The sequence below is a fragment of the Poromitra crassiceps genome (assembly GCF_964638095.1).
Source record: "Poromitra crassiceps genome assembly, chromosome: 13".
NCBI classification, from domain to species: Eukaryota; Metazoa; Chordata; class Actinopteri; order Beryciformes; family Melamphaidae; genus Poromitra; species Poromitra crassiceps.
The window spans coordinates 13579093-13596592 of NC_139644.1; the positions used below are offsets into that span (position 1 = coordinate 13579093).

The window sequence follows — 17500 nt, forward strand, 5'->3', positions numbered from 1 at the left end:
TACCTCAGAACATCTGATGAGGAAAAGAGTGAGCATTCTCAAGTTATGGGCTTTTTTGTCACCTTTTCCCTATCCGGACTGGCCTAATTTGGCTCTTTTTCAGGGATTGGGGTAGTTCTAAAGAACAGGCAAAAAAAACATTTTTTCCCCAAAAATAAATTTGGACAACAATCAATTTCATTAATGGGAAACCCTAAAGATAAGAAAAATCATTGTTGTGTTTTGTTCTACCTCGGGTAGGGGTATCTCGAAAACTAAAGCCTTTTTTGAGGACTAACTGCTAGACTATTAAGTTTCCCCCTCTTCCTTACGTAGTACTAAGTGCCTCTCTCTGTTTCAAAGCAGATGAGCGAGGGTTAGAGAGTGATGGAGACACAGACCTAGAGGACACACTGGAAGGAGCTGCATGTGCCCTCACACTCTCTCTCTCTCCCCCCCTGCCTCCTCCATCTGTCCATCCTGTAGCCCTCTGCACATGGTGACTCTCTCTCTCTCTCCCCTGCCTCCCCCTCTGTAGATGGTGACTCTCTCTCTCTCTCTCTCTCTCTTCCCCCTGCCTCCTCCATCTGTCCATCCTGTAGCCCTCTGCACATGGTGACTCTCTCTCTCTCTCTCTCTCTCTTCCCCCTGCCTCCTCCATCTGTCCATCCTGTAGCCCTCTGCACATGGTGACTCTCTCTCTCTCTCTCTCTCTTCCCCCTGCCTCCTCCATCTGTCCATCCTGTAGCCCTCTGCACATGGTGACTCTCTCTCTCTCTCTCTCTCTCTTCCCCCTGCCTCCTCCATCTGTCCATCCTGTAGCCCTCTGCACATGGTGACTCTCTCTCTCTCTCTCTCTCCCCTGCCTCCTCCATCTGTCCATCCTGTAGCCCTCTGCACATAGTGACTCTCTCTCTCTCTCTCTTCCCCCTGCCTCCTCCATCTGTCCATCCTGTAGCCCTCTGCACATGGTGACTCTCTCTCTCTCTCTCTCTCTCCCCTGCCTCCTCCATCTGTCCATCCTGTAGCCCTCTGCACATAGTGACTCTCTCTCTCTCTCTCTCTTCCCCCTGCCTCCTCCATCTGTCCATCCTGTAGCCCTCTGCACATAGTGACTCTCTCTCTCTCTCTCCCCTGCCTCCTCCATCTGTCCATCCTGTAGCCCTCTGCACATGGTGACTCTCTCTCTCTCTCTCTCCCCTGCCTCCTCCATCTGTCCATCCTGTAGCCCTCTGCACATGGTGACTCTCTCTCTCTCTCTCTCTCTCTCCCCTGCCTCCTCCATCTGTCCATCCTGTAGCCCTCTGCACATAGTGACTCTCTCTCTCTCTCTCTCTTCCCCCTGCCTCCTCCATCTGTCCATCCTGTAGCCCTCTGCACATAGTGACTCTCTCTCTCTCTCTCTCTTCCCCCTGCCTCCTCCATCTGTCCATCCTGTAGCCCTCTGCACATAGTGACTCTCTCTCTCTCTCTCCCCTGCCTCCTCCATCTGTCCATCCTGTAGCCCTCTGCATGGGTGAATCTCTCCCTTCTGGGACACAAGTCTCACAGTGATGACTCATGCATTTCTAACTGCTCTATTTGTGTCTCAAACCCCACATGGGTTCATTTTCGGCACAGACAAACCGACCGAGGGATTTCTGCAACCTTACTTTGGCAGCCTCAAATTTTGACCAGTTCTGGCCGGATGATGTGAGGCATACATGAGAATATAAGCTCCTTTTTTCCAGATTTCGCCCCGTTTTCTCCCCAATTATATTTTTTGGGCCAATTCCCCCTGTCAAGCTGTCCTGTTGCTAAAGGCACATAGAGAGGCAAAGTGACCTCCTGCTTCCTGCTTCAGCACTGTACCAGAGATTTTCATCCGCCATTTATTTTCCCATAGACATTTCCTGACTTCGTAAAGCCAAACGGTTCAGATATATTTAGAATCGGGAGAGACCATAGAACATTTCACTCGGACCAAAACTTAAAAAAACTCCATAGAAAAAATTGTTTATTTAAATCTGCAATTCTTTTACGTTTTGGTCCGAGACTCCAAGTGAAATGTTACGTGGTCTCTCCTGTTTCTAAATATATCTGAACCGTTTGGTTTGAACAAGTAAAACTATTTTTTATAAGCATTTTACGACATGTCTATGGGAAAATAAATGGCGGATGAAAATCTCTGGTACAGTGCTGAAGCAGGAAGTAGGCGGTCACTTTGCCTCTCTATACCCTTAATCCGGCTCCCCGCCTGCAGACACGGCCAATTGTGCCTGTATGGACGCCCGACCAGGCCGGAGGTAACGCGGGGGCTCGAACCTGCGACCCTTGTGTTGGTAGCCAGGGAATCTATCACTGCACTACCCAGACGCCCATGAGCATAATGCTTGAAGAGAGAGGCAAAGCTGCAGGACTGGATGGACGAATGGGGGCAGAGCGATGGAGGGGAGGAGCAGTGTGCTGCGCTAGAGGGGTACAGGTGGAGAGGGAGAGCGGGCCAAAAGAGGGATCAGGAGAGGCATCACTCAGCACCACTGATAATACCTCCCCCTCTGGCTCAGCTGCACCTAACCAGCCCCCATGTACCGCGAGCAAGCCACTGCTCACTGGGACTATTGTTGGAAATGGGAATGAGAGAGAGAGAGAGAGAGAGAGAGGGAGAGAGAGAGAGAGAGAGAGAGAGAGAGGGAGAGAGAGAGAGAGAGAGAGAGTAACTGACAGAAAGAGTGAGAGAGTGAGAAAGAGAGAGTGAGTCTGAGAGCAAGAGAAGAAAGGAAGAGGGAAGGACAAAACGACAGCAGATTGTGTCCCCGCCCCCTCTTGACTGGACCGCAGTGAAAGCTGTGTAAGTATGGAGTTAATCAAAACTGTGTTAGGATGACAGGCAGGGGGGCCCTTCGTGGAGCTGCGCCGTGGGCCCCCCAGCTCCACAAAGCCTCCAGTGTGAGGGGGGCCCTATTCCTCATGCAGGAAGAGAGGGGCCAGGGGAGCCGCACTGCTTAGTCTGTCCACTGGTGGCAATAAACTGGAATCAGTTCCGATCTCCGCTAAAGCGCCCGCCAGCGTCTCGGGACGATGACACGTACGTCAACCCCGGCTCCCACCTGATGACACGTACACTGTCTTGGGCCCCGTGTGTCAACAGGTGCAGCTCACAGGAAATATGGCAGGAGAATACCACACACAGGAACACAGGAACACACACACACACACACACACACAAAACACATGCACGCACGCACACACACACACGCGCGCGCACGCACACAGACACATGCGCGCACCACACACACACACACGCGTCACAAAACACATGGAAGAATGATAATAACCTTTATTTAACCTTTATTTATAGAGCACTTATCAAAACCGAGCAAATTGACAGAATAATAAACAACAATAAAAACAGAACACAATGTAACTTAGGTAGACAAATAAAAATGTACGGAATTGCACAAAACATCACAAACACACACGCACGCATGCACACACACACACTCTCCCAAACACACATGCACGCACACGCACACACACGTGCACGCACACGCACACACACGTGCACACACACACACACACACACACACACACACACACACACACACACACACACACACAGCCGTACCTCTGTGATAATGAAGAAGTCATCACCCGGATCTCCCTGGACCACTATCTTCTCTCCATCCTCAAACTGAACGGGCTCCAGGGCGTCGGCCACAGTCAGGCGCTCCCACTTATCTAAAGACTCTGTGAATGACACACACACACGCACAGACACACACACACACACACACACACACACACACACACACACACACACACACGCACAGACACACACACACACACACACGCACAGACACACACACAGGTCGATAAGAAACACAGACGTGTTCAAAGCATCAGAAGATAGAGATGTGTGTGTCAACGTTCCCACAGCTTCTTAAAGGAACACTCTGCCCATTTTCAACCAGCTTTGTATCATTAGAACATCAGTAGTATATCAGAAAACGGTAAACTAATTTGAAGTCTGTCATTTAATTTGACAGTTATTGAGTGTTAAAGTGTGGTCCAGTGACATCACTGGTCCACACTAACTCAAATTAATAACTCATTAACTCAAATCAACTCTCAATAACTGTCAAACTATTCATCATTCATCTAGTTTGACAGTTATTGAGAGTTGATTTGAGTTAATGAGTTATTAATTTGAGTTAGTGTGGACCAGTGATGTCACTGGTCCACACTTTAACACTCAATAACTGTCAAATTAAATGACAGACTTCAAAACCGTTTACAGTTTTCTGATATACTACTGATGTTCTAATGATACAAAGCTGGTTGAAAATGGGCGGAGTGTTCCTTTAAACATCCAATTCAAGGACTTTTCAAGGACATTCCAGGAACCAACACAGCATAGAGACAGAGAGGGATCAAGGTTCATTACCGTTACACAACACACATTGTTTAGAATGAGAACTACCAGCTTTACAGACGCTCGCACACAACAATTAAGAAGAGAGAGAGGCTTGAATGTGTGAACGCTTCTCAACTGTGCTGTGCTACACGGCAAGTAAAACAATATATCAAAACTTTAATATCTATTCTTGCACAAAATATATAAATCCAAACACTTTCCATGACCCAGGGCTATTTACGTCTTTCGAGGCCTTAAACCCCCCAAGGATTTCAATGAGCCACTGTGGGATCCCCGGTGTATTTTATAGACTGTTTTAACTTGACAACATAATAAACATTCTCAATTGCCCCTAGCTAACTTCCTGTTGCAGTGTTTGCTAATACAATAGCTGACAGGAAATAAGATAGGGTTCAAGCAGTTCTCTAGCAACACAATTCCGTGAAAACAGTCTATACTGATCATCAGTGCAATGTATTGGCCGATGTCCGTGCATGTGCTGTTGGTGGTGCGCGTTTGTGTGTGTGTGTGTGTGTGTGCGCGCGCGCGCGCGCGTGTGTGTGTGTGTGTGTGTGTGTTGCAGCCCAGTTAGCCGGTGGGAACGGTTCTTCCCACCTCAGGCTAATCCACTCACTCAACAGGGAGCACTGCCTCCCTCCTCCCCTCCTCTCAGGAGGCCAAACAACTTGAAAGCAAGACCTACATCACCAGTCCTTTCAGTGTGGCTCATTGTGGAGCGTGTTGTTGTTAGCTTATCCACCTTATTTTTGGCGGCCATTTTGCCTTACGTTAACTATGGGTTCAATTTCCGGTTTATACAACAGGTAGTTCCGGCCGAGCAATTTGATTGGACAAGAGGGATCTTACGAGTGCCTATATTTCACGATAATGCACTGGCGCTTCACTGTGTGTAGGGTAGGCTATATCACTCCGCTTCACAGCTGCTCTAATCAACAAAACAAACACCAGCCACGTTACATTGAACGTCATTCAAAGCGTAACCGAGAGCGCAAAGATGGATTTTTTTCCTAACATAACTTTTGACTTAAACTATGAATGCTCGTCAGAAGAGGACGAGGGGGAGCAACATTCTAATGCGGAAACCTCCAGGGGCCGGTTGCACCAACTGGTCTTAACTATGCCTGGTCGTAACTCCTACGTCGGTCTTATAAGACCATGGACTTACGCCTGTTGCACCAACACGGCTTACGTCTGGTCAGTATGCTGGTCGTAGCAATGCGCGTCCATGTGAATTGCCAGGGAATGCCCCCTGATTGGATGATGTTGCAAAAAATGTGCCTCGCGACCTGCTTGGAGCACTGTGCCACTAGGCTCTCTCAGCCACTACTGTAAAACACCCTCCCTCCTCTCACCCTCCCTCGCTCCGGGGGAAAAATGGCGGCGATTGAGCCAGAAAGACAGTCTGAATGAAATTGAATGTAACGTTCCCAATTCTATGTATTGCATTCTAAAAAACTAACGGCAACATTTTGGAAGGCTAAGCCACACAACTAGTTTGTTGTAATCTAACAGCATGCTTCAAAAGACGGAGAACTGGCTGTGTTACGACGATCAGGGTAAGGACTCAAAACGGTCTCCGCTGATAAGACACGGAGATCTCTGTTACAGGCAGGCGCTACGCCTCCTCCTGACCGGCGGGCTGATTAGGCTACATTTTCTGCAAAGGGAAAGCTGGGGGGACTATTTTTGTTGGCGGAGGAATAAATACAGAAATCATCTATTTTCTCAGCTTTTTGTCATTTTTTTTAATCAGCTTTGTTTAATAGAACTGTTGTATAAAAGCAATATCACACTCGAGGTCGTGCATTGTTGGCTAATATTGGCACTGCTGTGATTATCTACGGCACTCGGCCTGCGGCCTCGTGCCTGCGACCGAATCACAGCAGTGCCAATATTAGCCAACAATGCACTCCCTCTTGTGTGATATTGCTTAAGTAACCAATTCAGATAACCCCCCAGCCCCCGACAAAAAAAACGTCTATGAGGATTTTACCCTTTTACAGCAGAGCCATTCTGCTCTACAGCCGTGTCGTTCGGGTGCTGGGATAACGTAATGCATTGTGGGTAGTCGGCTACTAACTGTGGCTAATGTTAGCGGCTAGCTAGCTATGTTACATGGCAGTAAAACGCCACCAAAGTATAATAGTATTAAAAAATCAAATCGAAAATCTAATTTTGAGAGAAAAAATCTGATATAGCATATACCGTATATATTTTTTTTTCTGATGCGAAAAATCCGTGATCCGTGGCTCAAAATCTGTCACGCGATCCGATCCGTGGGTTTTCTGATCTGTGCCAGCCCTAGTGATAGCTGTGTCCAGCTTTACTCTAGCTAATGAGACAGACAGGGCAGCCCGGTGGTGATATTGGCTAGCTTTACTCGAGCTAATGAGACAGACAGGGCAGCCCGGTGGTGATATTGGCTAGCTTTACTCGAGCTAATGAGACAGACAGGGCAGCCCGGTGGTGATAGTGGCTAGCTTTACTCGAGCTAATGAGACAGACAGGGCAGCCCGGTGGTGATAGTGGCTAGCTTTACTCGAGCTAATGAGACAGACAGGGCAGCCCGGTGGTGATAGTGGCTAGCTTTACTCGAGCTAATGAGACAGACAGGGGAGCCCGGTGGTGATAGTGGCTAGCTTTACTTGAGCTAATGAGACAGACAGGGGAGCCCGGTGGTGATAGTGGCTAGCTTTACTCGAGCTAATGAGACAGACAGGGCAGCCCGGTGGTGATAGTGACCAGCTTTACTCTAGCTAATGAGACAGACAGGGCAGCCCGGTGGTGATAGTGACCAGCTTTACTCGAGCTAATGAGACAGACAGGGCAGCCCGGTGGTGATAGTGACCAGAAAGATGGCCTCCCTCTCTGCAATGATCATGTGTCCGAGACGCTGACTGAACGCCTAACCGCTCGTTCATAAGCTGCTCTGGGTAAGAGCGTCCACAAAGTGTCTGGAAGTGTCAAAGGTCACCAAACTGTAAGGCAGCTCAGATCTCTACTGTGATAGGATCTATCTTTACAGTGATAGGATCTATCTTTACTGTGATAGGATCTATCTTTACTGTGATAGGATCTATCTTTACTGTGACAGGATCTATCTTTACTGTGACAGGATCTATCTTTACTGTGATCTATCTTTACTGTGATAGGATCTATCTTTACTGTGATAGGATCTATCTTTACTGTGATAGGATCTATCTTTACTGTGACATGATCTATCTTTACTGTGATCTATCTTTACTGTGATAGGATCTAACTTTACTGTGACATGATCTATCTTTACTGTGACAGGATCTATCTTTACTGTGATATGATCTATCTTTACTGTGATCTATCTTTACTGTGACAGGATCTATCTTTACTGTGACAGGATCTATCTTTACTGTGACAGGATCTATCTTTACTGTGATCTATCTTTACTGTGACAGGATCTATCTTTACTGTGATCTATCTTTACTGTGACAGGATCTATCTTTACTGTGATCTATCTTTACTGTGACAGGATCTATCTTTACTGTCATAGGATCTATCTTTACTGTGACAGGATCTATCTTTACTGTGATCTATCTTTACTGTGACAGGATCTATCTTTACTGTGATCTATCTTTACTGTGACAGGATCTATCTTTACTGTGACAGGATCTATCTTTACTGTGATCTATCTTTACTGTGACAGGATCTATCTTTACTGTGATCTATCTTTACTGTGACAGGATCTATCTTTACTGTGAGAGGATCTATCTTTACTGTGACAGGATCTATCTTTACTGTGTTAGGATCTATCTTTACTGTGATATGATCTATCTTTACTGTGATATGATCTATCTTTACTGTGACAGGATCTATCTTTACTGTGATATGATCTATCTTTACTGTGACAGGATCTATCTTTACTGTGATCTACCGTATCTTTACTGTGATAGGATCTATCTTTACTGTGACAGGATCTATCTTTACTGTGATAGGATCTATCTTTACTGTGTTAGGATCTATCTTTACTGTGACAGGATCTATCTTTACTGTGATAGGATCTATCTTTACTGTGATAGGATCTATCTTTACTGTGATAGGATCTATCTTTACTGTGATAGGATCTATCTTTTTGGTCCCCTTCTTAGGGAGCCAGTGGCGGCAGCGATCTTTCCTACTGTCCAACCACATGTACAGCGATGCGGTGAGCCGGGGATATTTCTAGAAGCTGTTGGTATTCACACACAAACCAAAAACACAGACGCTTACACATCTTCACTGGGAAAAATGTTTTCCAACCAAAAGCGTTTTGAGCAACTCTCAGACCTATTGATATTTATATACATATATATAGAAAGAAGACCCACGCACAGCCAAAGACGTCCAAGTAGAAAGATCACCAAGGAGACGTACACACAGCATTCAGGACTATTTTCTAAAGTGGAGTGTCGCACATTTGCTCATCACACTTTCACAAGTCAGCCATTTAGCCAGTATTTTAAGTCTATTTATCCGTGTGGAAAGTTCGCAATCCGCAGTGCAACACTCCCAGCTTTTATAGGAGAGCGCTCGTGCGCATCCAGACTGAGCGGGAGGTGCTGGTCACAGCAAGAAAAATAAGAAAATACATACCGGATCAGAACCTTTTCAGGATAGAGATCCACAGGCAGGGACCACTCACTCCACACATTTGCAGGGGGACCGACTAACTTCAAAAAGTTCATTTATTTCACAACAGACAGAACAACGCGTTTCGCAGATGCGCTTCGTCTGGGTTCATTCACGAAACCAGAGTAATCTCACACACCTTTGTAGCGGGCCGTGTGACAGAACGACCCGACCCTAAACGCACAGCTCAATCAATCAATTAGTACAAGCAGAGAAGAATATGGAAAAAACACAAACAGTACAAATATGTAAATAAACAAATGTAAATAGAAATATATATATACGTGTATGTGTATACGTAGAATGTGAGACATACAAGCCACCCTCCTAGCTTTGATCTTTGTCTGGAAAAAAGATGATTCACTGTTTTGATTTGAGTAAGACCTGAGTACGGGACAATCTCTTTGTCTCGGGCTATTGTGCCATGATGTGTTTGGTAACCCATCCGAGTGTGTGTCTATTTGTGTGTGTGTGTGTGTGCGTGTGTGTGTGTGTGTGTAGGATTAACTCAGGTGAAGGCTGGTGGGGTAGGAGTGTCCAGTGTCCGTCCCGTCCCCGTCCCCAGTGACCCCCCCCCCCCCCCCCCCCCTGTCCCCCGGTGGGGCCGTGCTGTCTGCCGGTCACAGACGGATGTCCCCTGTCTGTCTGTCTGTCTGCTGCACGCTAAAGGCAGCGCGTCCTATACAGGTGATCCTTAACGGCTCAGCAGGTAACGCGATCCGCAAACGCCCTGACCAAAGACCCTACATTTCATGCTCCGCAGAGCCTTCCATCACACACGCACGCACACACACACACACACGCACATGTGTGTGTGTGTGTGTGTGTGTGTGTGTGCGTGCGTGTGTGACAAAGAGCATGTTGTTTTACCCCCTTTACTCCACCACATCAAGGGCTTGTACCCAATTTCGTGGCTATCTGCAAATCAAAGACAAACAACAACAGTCCCGCCTCCCTCTCCTCCTCCTATTCAACGAGGGAGGGAGGAGAAAGGGAGGGATGGAGAGAGGGAGGGATGGAGAGAGGGAGGGAGGAGAAGCGGTTTGAAGAGGGAGGCGGGTGTTTGAATACAGGCCTCCGCGGGGCTGTAAAGAGAGGGGCACCGAGGGGAAGAAAGGAGAGGGATAGAGAGAGAGAGAGAGAGAGAGAGAGGGAGAGAGAGAGAGAGGGAGAGGGAGGGAGGGAGAGAGAAAGAGAGAGAGAGAGAGGGGAGAGAGAGAGACAGAGAAAGAGGGAGAGAGAGGGAGGGAGAGAAAGAGAGAGAGAGAGAGAGAGAGAGAGAGGGGGAGAGAGGGAGAGAGAGAGAGAGAGAGAGAGAGAGGGAGAGAGTGGAGAAGGGTTGAGACCTTGCAGAGCAGAGGCTCTTCTAAGACCTGAACTGAGTGTATGTGTTTACTCAGCCAGCTAATAACTCTATACAGGGGCCATGGCCTTAGTCCACACGCACACGCACAGGCACAAGCACACACGCAGGCACACACACACACACACACACACACACACACAGGCACGCACACGCACACAGTCACACACACACACACACACACACACACACAGACACAGGCACGCACACACACAGTCACACACGCACACAATCAAGTGGAGGGGGATGAGATGTCAGTTCCAATTTGAACTCATTTTCAAAATCTGAATGAACCTCAGACCACTTTTCATATGGCAGCTTAAAGGGATAGTTCACTTTTTTTTAAATAAAGCCTACCCCTATTTGCTAGTTACCAATGATGATCTAGGGCCCTATCTTCCGACAGGCGCTATCCCGTAATAGCGCTTGCACACCTGTTTGCGCGTGCCTTAAGGCAGGGAAGATAGCAGTCCGCCTTGCGCCGTCGAGTTTTGCACCCCAGCGCCAGCAGCATCCCCACCTCACGGGAGCATATTGCAATGATTTATACAGAAATGTAACTGTTTAAAAGTGATATAATTGTCTGGTAGACGTGACCTCCCTGATTTCTAAGTTAAAACAGCCCCGAAATATGTTGGGGATGCAATTCTCGGCCGGCATGCGGAAACGTTCACGGCACCTGTCCAGGGGCGTCATGCAAGCCAACAATCTGAGGGGGCGAACTCTGGCGCCGCCCGGAGGGCGGCAAAAAATTTGGGGGGTTGGAAGCCAGATTTAGAGGAATATCTAATTTTAAATTAACAGACTGAGCAGGTGTAACCATAAGGCTATTTTCCAAACTGCTCAGCCTCCTGGAAAGATCCATAATCACCAGACTAAGTACATTGCCACTGCCCAGGCTCAATGGACTTGACAAAAAAGGGAGACCACATGTTTCAAAGCAATGTAACACAATGTTTATTTTGGCTGGTATTGCCTTTTCAGAAGGTAGAAATCTTTCCTCTAGAGCAGGGGTTCCCAACCTTTTTTGTGCCAAGGACTGGTAGATACATGGGAAAAAAAGTTGTGGACCAGTTGTCAATTCTAATGGTTTTAGTTATATATATTTACTCACCAGGTGGCGACAAAGGGTAAATAACAGCCTTTTGTGTTGTACTGTATGTAGCCTATACAGTATTTATGTTTTTGTTTTAACTACAAACATACATAAACGTAAACTTGAAACTATGTTTCAACTACCATACACAGCCTATAATATTATAGCCTATGTTTATTAAAAAAAAAAAAAATTTTTTTTTTTTTTTTTTTTACCTCTCAAATATCTGAGGGGGCAATTGCCCCCTCAGTTACAATGGGCATGACGCTTCTGCACCTGTCGCAGACGCAAATTAGAGCCGTGCCAAAATCATCTGCGCCTCAAAATGCCTGGGCAAATGGGATTTGGGCGGTCTTCAGAATCAGAATCAGAAAGACTTTAACTACAGTACCAGAATTATTCACAGGCGTGGCCAGGCAATGCTGGGCATTACGTCAATCAAAATTAATCAGATTCCTTAGTCTTGCAATGGCTGTTTGCGAGAGGCATGCAATATGCTGTAATTCTCTCCATGCGTAATAGAGTGTACTCACTCGTGCGAGGACAGAGGGAGCTTATTGACAGATCGTCTGTGGTGCCAACGACCCTCCGGGTTTTGAAGGTAAAAAGCCTATGTCCATTGTCCAACAACTTTTCTCAATTAATTTCCCTCTTTGCGATGTGATAAAAGTTTCTCAGTGAGTTATAGTTGATTGCCTCACTGAATTATCTGCTAATACCCAATTTTAGCAGCATAATTTGATGTCTAGGCTGTGCGTAATGACATCTCCAAAAGGAATTCTACTTTGCGCTGCGCTGCACGGAGATTATGGTGCGCTCCCAGCGCAGCAGGTATTTGTGCGTAAGAGGTCCTTTTCAAAGCTCTTAGCGCAAAGTAACTGCGCGCTGCTGACGATAGGATAATGCCATCTATCACCACATTTTAGCGCTGAAACGCCTGCTTTGGCTTGTGGCAGCCAATAGAGAGGTCCAGTAACGAGTCCGGAAATCATCGATGCTAACGCCCCTGGTTCCAAACAGTTTTCGCCTATGGGAGTTTTGAATGGGTTTTTGGCGCGATGCTTCTAATAATCTCTCTGGGCAACGCTGGCTTAATCAAACGCGAACCAGTGTTTAGTAATATCATCTTCACACAGGAGGACCACTTTTACGAGTTTTGAAGCTTTTACTTGCCGTTAAAAGGACGGCTAGCTAGCAAACGGCTAAATGAGACTACACTTTTGAGTCGATGGGGATATATACGTCAATAACGTCACCACTTCAAAGGGCGAACACGGAAATTCTCTTTCCCTCACCTGGTTCAGCCCCGTTCAGCCCAGGGTAATCAGTGCACACATCAACAACAGTCCAGGTTGAGTGCTGACGTGACGTGGAAGCCTATGCGACAGTGTGTAGTTCTAGATTAGCTTAGCTGGAGCATTTTACTTCTAGGGCTCGCATTTACGCTTCAAAACTCATGAAAGTGGTCCTCATGTGTGAAGATTATCCGACGGAACTCTGGTTCGCGTTTGATTAATCTTGCGTTGCCCAGAGACCTTATTTGAAGCATCGCGGCAAAAACCCATTCAAAAATCCCATAGACAGAAACAGTGTAGAACCAGGAAGTTCGGGACTTCCGCATTCAGCCTACAAAAATACGTCATCCCTGGACCTCTCTATGCCCAGTACAATTATCACAGGCATGCGCATGTGCCCGCCCCCAATTTGCATTGCGCACGGCGTTAAACGCTTTTGGGAAGATAGGGCCCGTTGATTGGTAGAGTTGTTTCTCATCACAATCCATCCTGTTCCTCATAGTAGCTCTGGAAAGTTGGGCAAAAACGAAATGCGAGGTCAACGGGGTCACGCTCCTGTATGTACAAGCTGACTGCAGCTCACTGAAATGTACTTTGTGTGTGTGTGTGTGTGTGTGTGTGTGTGTGTGTGTGTCTGTGTGTGTGTGTGTGTGTGTGTGTATGTGTGTGTATGTCTGTGTGTGTGTGTGTGTGTGTGTGTATGTGTGTGTGTGTGTGTGTGTGTGTGTATGTCTGTGTGTGTGTGTGTGTGTGTGTGTGTGTGTGTGTGTGTGTGCACTGTGGATTTTAGTGAGCCTCAGTCAGCTTACAGGAGCGTGACCCCGTTGACCTTGCATTTCGTTTTTGCCCAACTTTCCAAAGCTTACTACGAGGAACAGCATGGTTGGATTGTGATGAGAAAGAACTCTACCGATCAACATCATCATTGGCACTGTAAGTAGCAAATAGGCCTAGACTTAAAAAAAGGGTGAAGTATCCCTTTAATTGTCTATTCTTTAATTGTGTGTGTGATGCCACAGCAACAGTCCAGAGTGTGAGTGGCTTTAGTATGAACAGTGTGGGAGGATTAGGAGTGTACACACAGGCCTTACTGTGTGTGTATGTGGGTTAATCTACATGTTGCGCTGAGCAGCTGGAACTGCTTCACTCTGGACTTTCTGACCCGGCGTTTTGGAATAACGCTTAGCATGTTGCGCACACTCATGCTTCAGCATATCCATAAACGCACACTCATGCTTCAGCATATCCATAAACGCAGGAATTAACAGTAAAACAAAGGAATGTTACCACGGAAGGGGAGGCACATGCTGTACTGGATGTACGCACGCACGCACCGTACACACAGACTTACCGAGGATGGAGACCTTGCTAAGGAACTCTTCATACATCTTCCTCTTCCTCAGCGTGCTACCCTGTAGGTCAGAGGACAAAGAGAAGATATTGTGAAGATTATTCATCAACATTACTTGTCTTGGTTTCAGGACACACATTTTTATAGCACTTTTCCAAGTTAGATTTTTTTCAATGCATTATTTCTCAAAGCTGCAGAAGCGAGAAAGTCTTGTTTTCACTCAAAGTCAGTAAAAAAATAAAATAGTGCACAGCTACAACTCCAAGGAAGAACTTTGCACATCATCTGCACTTGTTTGTTGTCATTTTGGTTTAAAAAGCGGCTCCGACTGACAGACGATGATCCCCTTTTAGGGACTAAAACAACGTTTTCACTTTCAGACTCGGGAGAAGGATTTTCTCCTGGAGTCTCCCGGTCGGAGAACAGATCCTTTCTATTCTTCTCATTTCTACTTTTTTGCAAAGATAGTCTCTGTGTGACGCTTCACAGTCTATCACACCGGAGCTGCCTGCTTCTCCATCGTAACTTTAGTTTTGGTCACATGGGTGAATGCTGCACGTTCAAAGGTTGTGATTGGCCATGGAGGCGCTTGATATACTACACCTGAAAAAAAAAAAAAAAGTAATATCACCAAATGACATGATTATCAATAGTGGAAACATGACATCGCAAATATACGATGTTCTCAGATTAATTTTACGACCCCACTCCATGGGGTCATACTTAGGGTGGAGGTGTGTGTATGAGCGGCACGTTAATGTTCATTGCATGTGTGTCGGTGTGTGTGGCCCACCCCACCCACCAGGCCGGGGACTTTCCCCACACTGCCTTTGCCATGAACGTCAGGTGCTTCCTGACAAGTCTAGACCCAGAGGACCCCTTCCCTCACTGCACTCCTCTTTTCATCCCTCCTTCACAGCGCACAGAGAGAGAGAGAGAGAGAGAGAGTGAGAAGAGACGGTCCTTGCCCGCCCCGCGTCTGCCTTTGCATATGGAAATGATATATTGAAGGCTTGGGGTGTCTTTAGTGCCTCTAAGTGCCTGAGTCCTGAGCTGCTGCCTGTAATTTCATATAATTTCACATTTTCTCTTAAAAGGGGAGAAAACGTTCCCAAGCGAGCCGACGCTCCAAAGCCTAAACAGCTTGATTAAAGGAATTCTCCTGGATAAGTGATTGAGGGAGTGTGTGTGAGTGTGTGTGCATCTGTGTGTGTGTGTGTGTGTGTGTGTGTGTGTGTGTGTGCACGGAGCACGTAGTCTGTTTTTAGTTCTGCCACTTGTGTTTTGTTGCCGACGTCTCTGCAGAGGAGAAACTTCATGCTCATTAAGCAAGCAAATACAACACTGTCTCACACATGTACACTCTACCACCAACACTATCTCACACGCACACGCACACGCACACACACACACACACACACACACACACACACACACGCACGCACACACACACACACACACACACACACACCATCTTCCTCAGCTAATGCTTACATTACAGTCCACAGCAGAGCAGATTCATGCGACTGGAGGATAGGAGGGAGGGCTGGGCGATATGGAGCAGAACTCATATCTGGGTCTTTTTAGGCTGAATGGTGATACACGGTATGTACCTCTGTGTTTTCTATGAAGTGGGCTGAATGTTCAGTTGCAACTTGCTGCTTTTGCAAAATATTGACACAACGAGATTTTTGACAAATAATCATCAGTAATGTGGATATAATGACTAAGTGGGTAAAGGCAAATCATCTAACAGCTAGCACAGTCTGGTAAGTTCAGAAAATGACATCACTTTACTGTAATGCAGCCTTTAAAACCAGGAAAAGACAACACTTATACCATATCACAATATTACAATATCCAAAATCTAAGATGATTTTTTTTCTTCTGATTCCCCGCCCCCCCATTTTCTCTGCAATTGGTGCTTGGCCAATTCCCCCTGCTGCCCCGGTCGCTGCCCCACGCTCTGCCGATCTGGGGAGAGCCGTAGACACACACATGCTTCCTCCGACACATGTGCAGTTGCCAGCCGCTTCTTTTCACCCGACAGCGGGGAGCTTCACCGGCAGGACGTAGCACGTGGTGGGGTTCCCTTCCGCCCTGAACAGGCGCCCCGACCAGACCGACCAGAGGAGGTGCTAGTGCAGCGACCAGGACACATACCCTCATTCCGCCTTCCCACCATGCAGACACCGCCACGGGGGCGCGAACCTGCGACCCTCCTGTCGGTACGCAGGGAATCGACCGCCACACTACCCGGCCGCCACAAAATCTAAGATGATATCTAGTCTCATATCACAATATCGATATTATATCGATTTAGAACACGGCTGTCTTGAATACTCGATTCTGATTGGTCAATCAACAAGATTCACCGGTCATTATTTCTCGACAACCGACCGCTGCTCTGCCACACCTGGATTAATCAGTTGATAAGAGCCTTTTGTCAGCAAGACACTACTAATTAGGCCAACCAGTTGCAGCTGTGGTGTCTTGTGTGCCAATTATGAATGAAACCGCTTTGTCGTTGAAAACGCTATTAAAAAATCTATTTGAATAATTATTTTTGTCAGATTATTGAATGATTTAGTTGTAGGCCGTGTTCTAAGCGGGATAATGGATAGTGAGCCGGTGATTACTGGAAATAATGACCTTCAGGTGAATGATTAAGCCCTCCGCTGCGCGTCGGGCTCAATATCACCTGTCGGTCATTATTTCGCCAGTAATCACCGGCTCACTATCCATTATCCCTTACATATCGCCCGGCCCTAAGCAACGTAAGGGATTTACTGAGGTGGATTCTTGAATGAAAAGTGTGGATGATTCTCTAAAAGTTGTTGTCTCGTTATCTTTCATTCTGTCGAGGTGCCTACAGTGTATTCTTCTCTCCTGGCATCCTCTTTGTCTGCCTCCCTCTGTCCAGAGAGAACCCATCCTTCCTGTCACTACTTGGGAGGGCCTGAGCACATGTTTCATGTATCGAACTCCATTGGGCCTTAATGCGTCCGCTCTTCCCGCCGCTCGAGATGAACCAGCCTGCGTGTCTGCTCGCTCTCTTTGAGGTGGAACCATCAAAGAGTTGAGGTGTGGAGCCACGCCAGACTAAACCAAACCGCACCTTATGCCCCGTCCCCATCGCCTTCATCTCCGTCCAATGAGAAACACATATCTGCCCTCCCCTCCTCATCTCGGGGTATATCCGTTGCCTTTGTCTCCTCTCGTCTGGTGCTGTGTTTGTTGACAGTGGTCTGTCAGCTTGTTCACGGCTTTGTCTTGTTGCTGTGCGTGTGTGTGTGTGTGTGTGTGTGTGCGTGTGTGTGTGTGTGTGTGTGTGTGTATGTGTGTGTGTGTGTGTATG

The 17500-nt window shown here is 46.9% G+C and overlaps 1 protein-coding gene across 1 annotated transcript in view; it reads right to left on the reverse strand.

Annotated features, from left to right (window-relative positions):
• The window catches only part of prkar1b (protein kinase, cAMP-dependent, regulatory, type I, beta), a gene marked incomplete at its 3' end in the record, with an annotated part of 135738 nt that overhangs the window by 18818 nt on the left and 99420 nt on the right, over positions 1–17500 (reverse strand). Inside the window, exons 8-9 of the mRNA XM_083649089.1 lie at positions 14143–14203; positions 3587–3708 (exon numbers count right to left, since the gene is read on the reverse strand). Of these exons, the coding sequence (XP_083505215.1) occupies positions 3587–3708; positions 14143–14203 (183 nt within the window). The remainder of the gene's footprint in view (positions 1–3586; positions 3709–14142; positions 14204–17500) is intronic.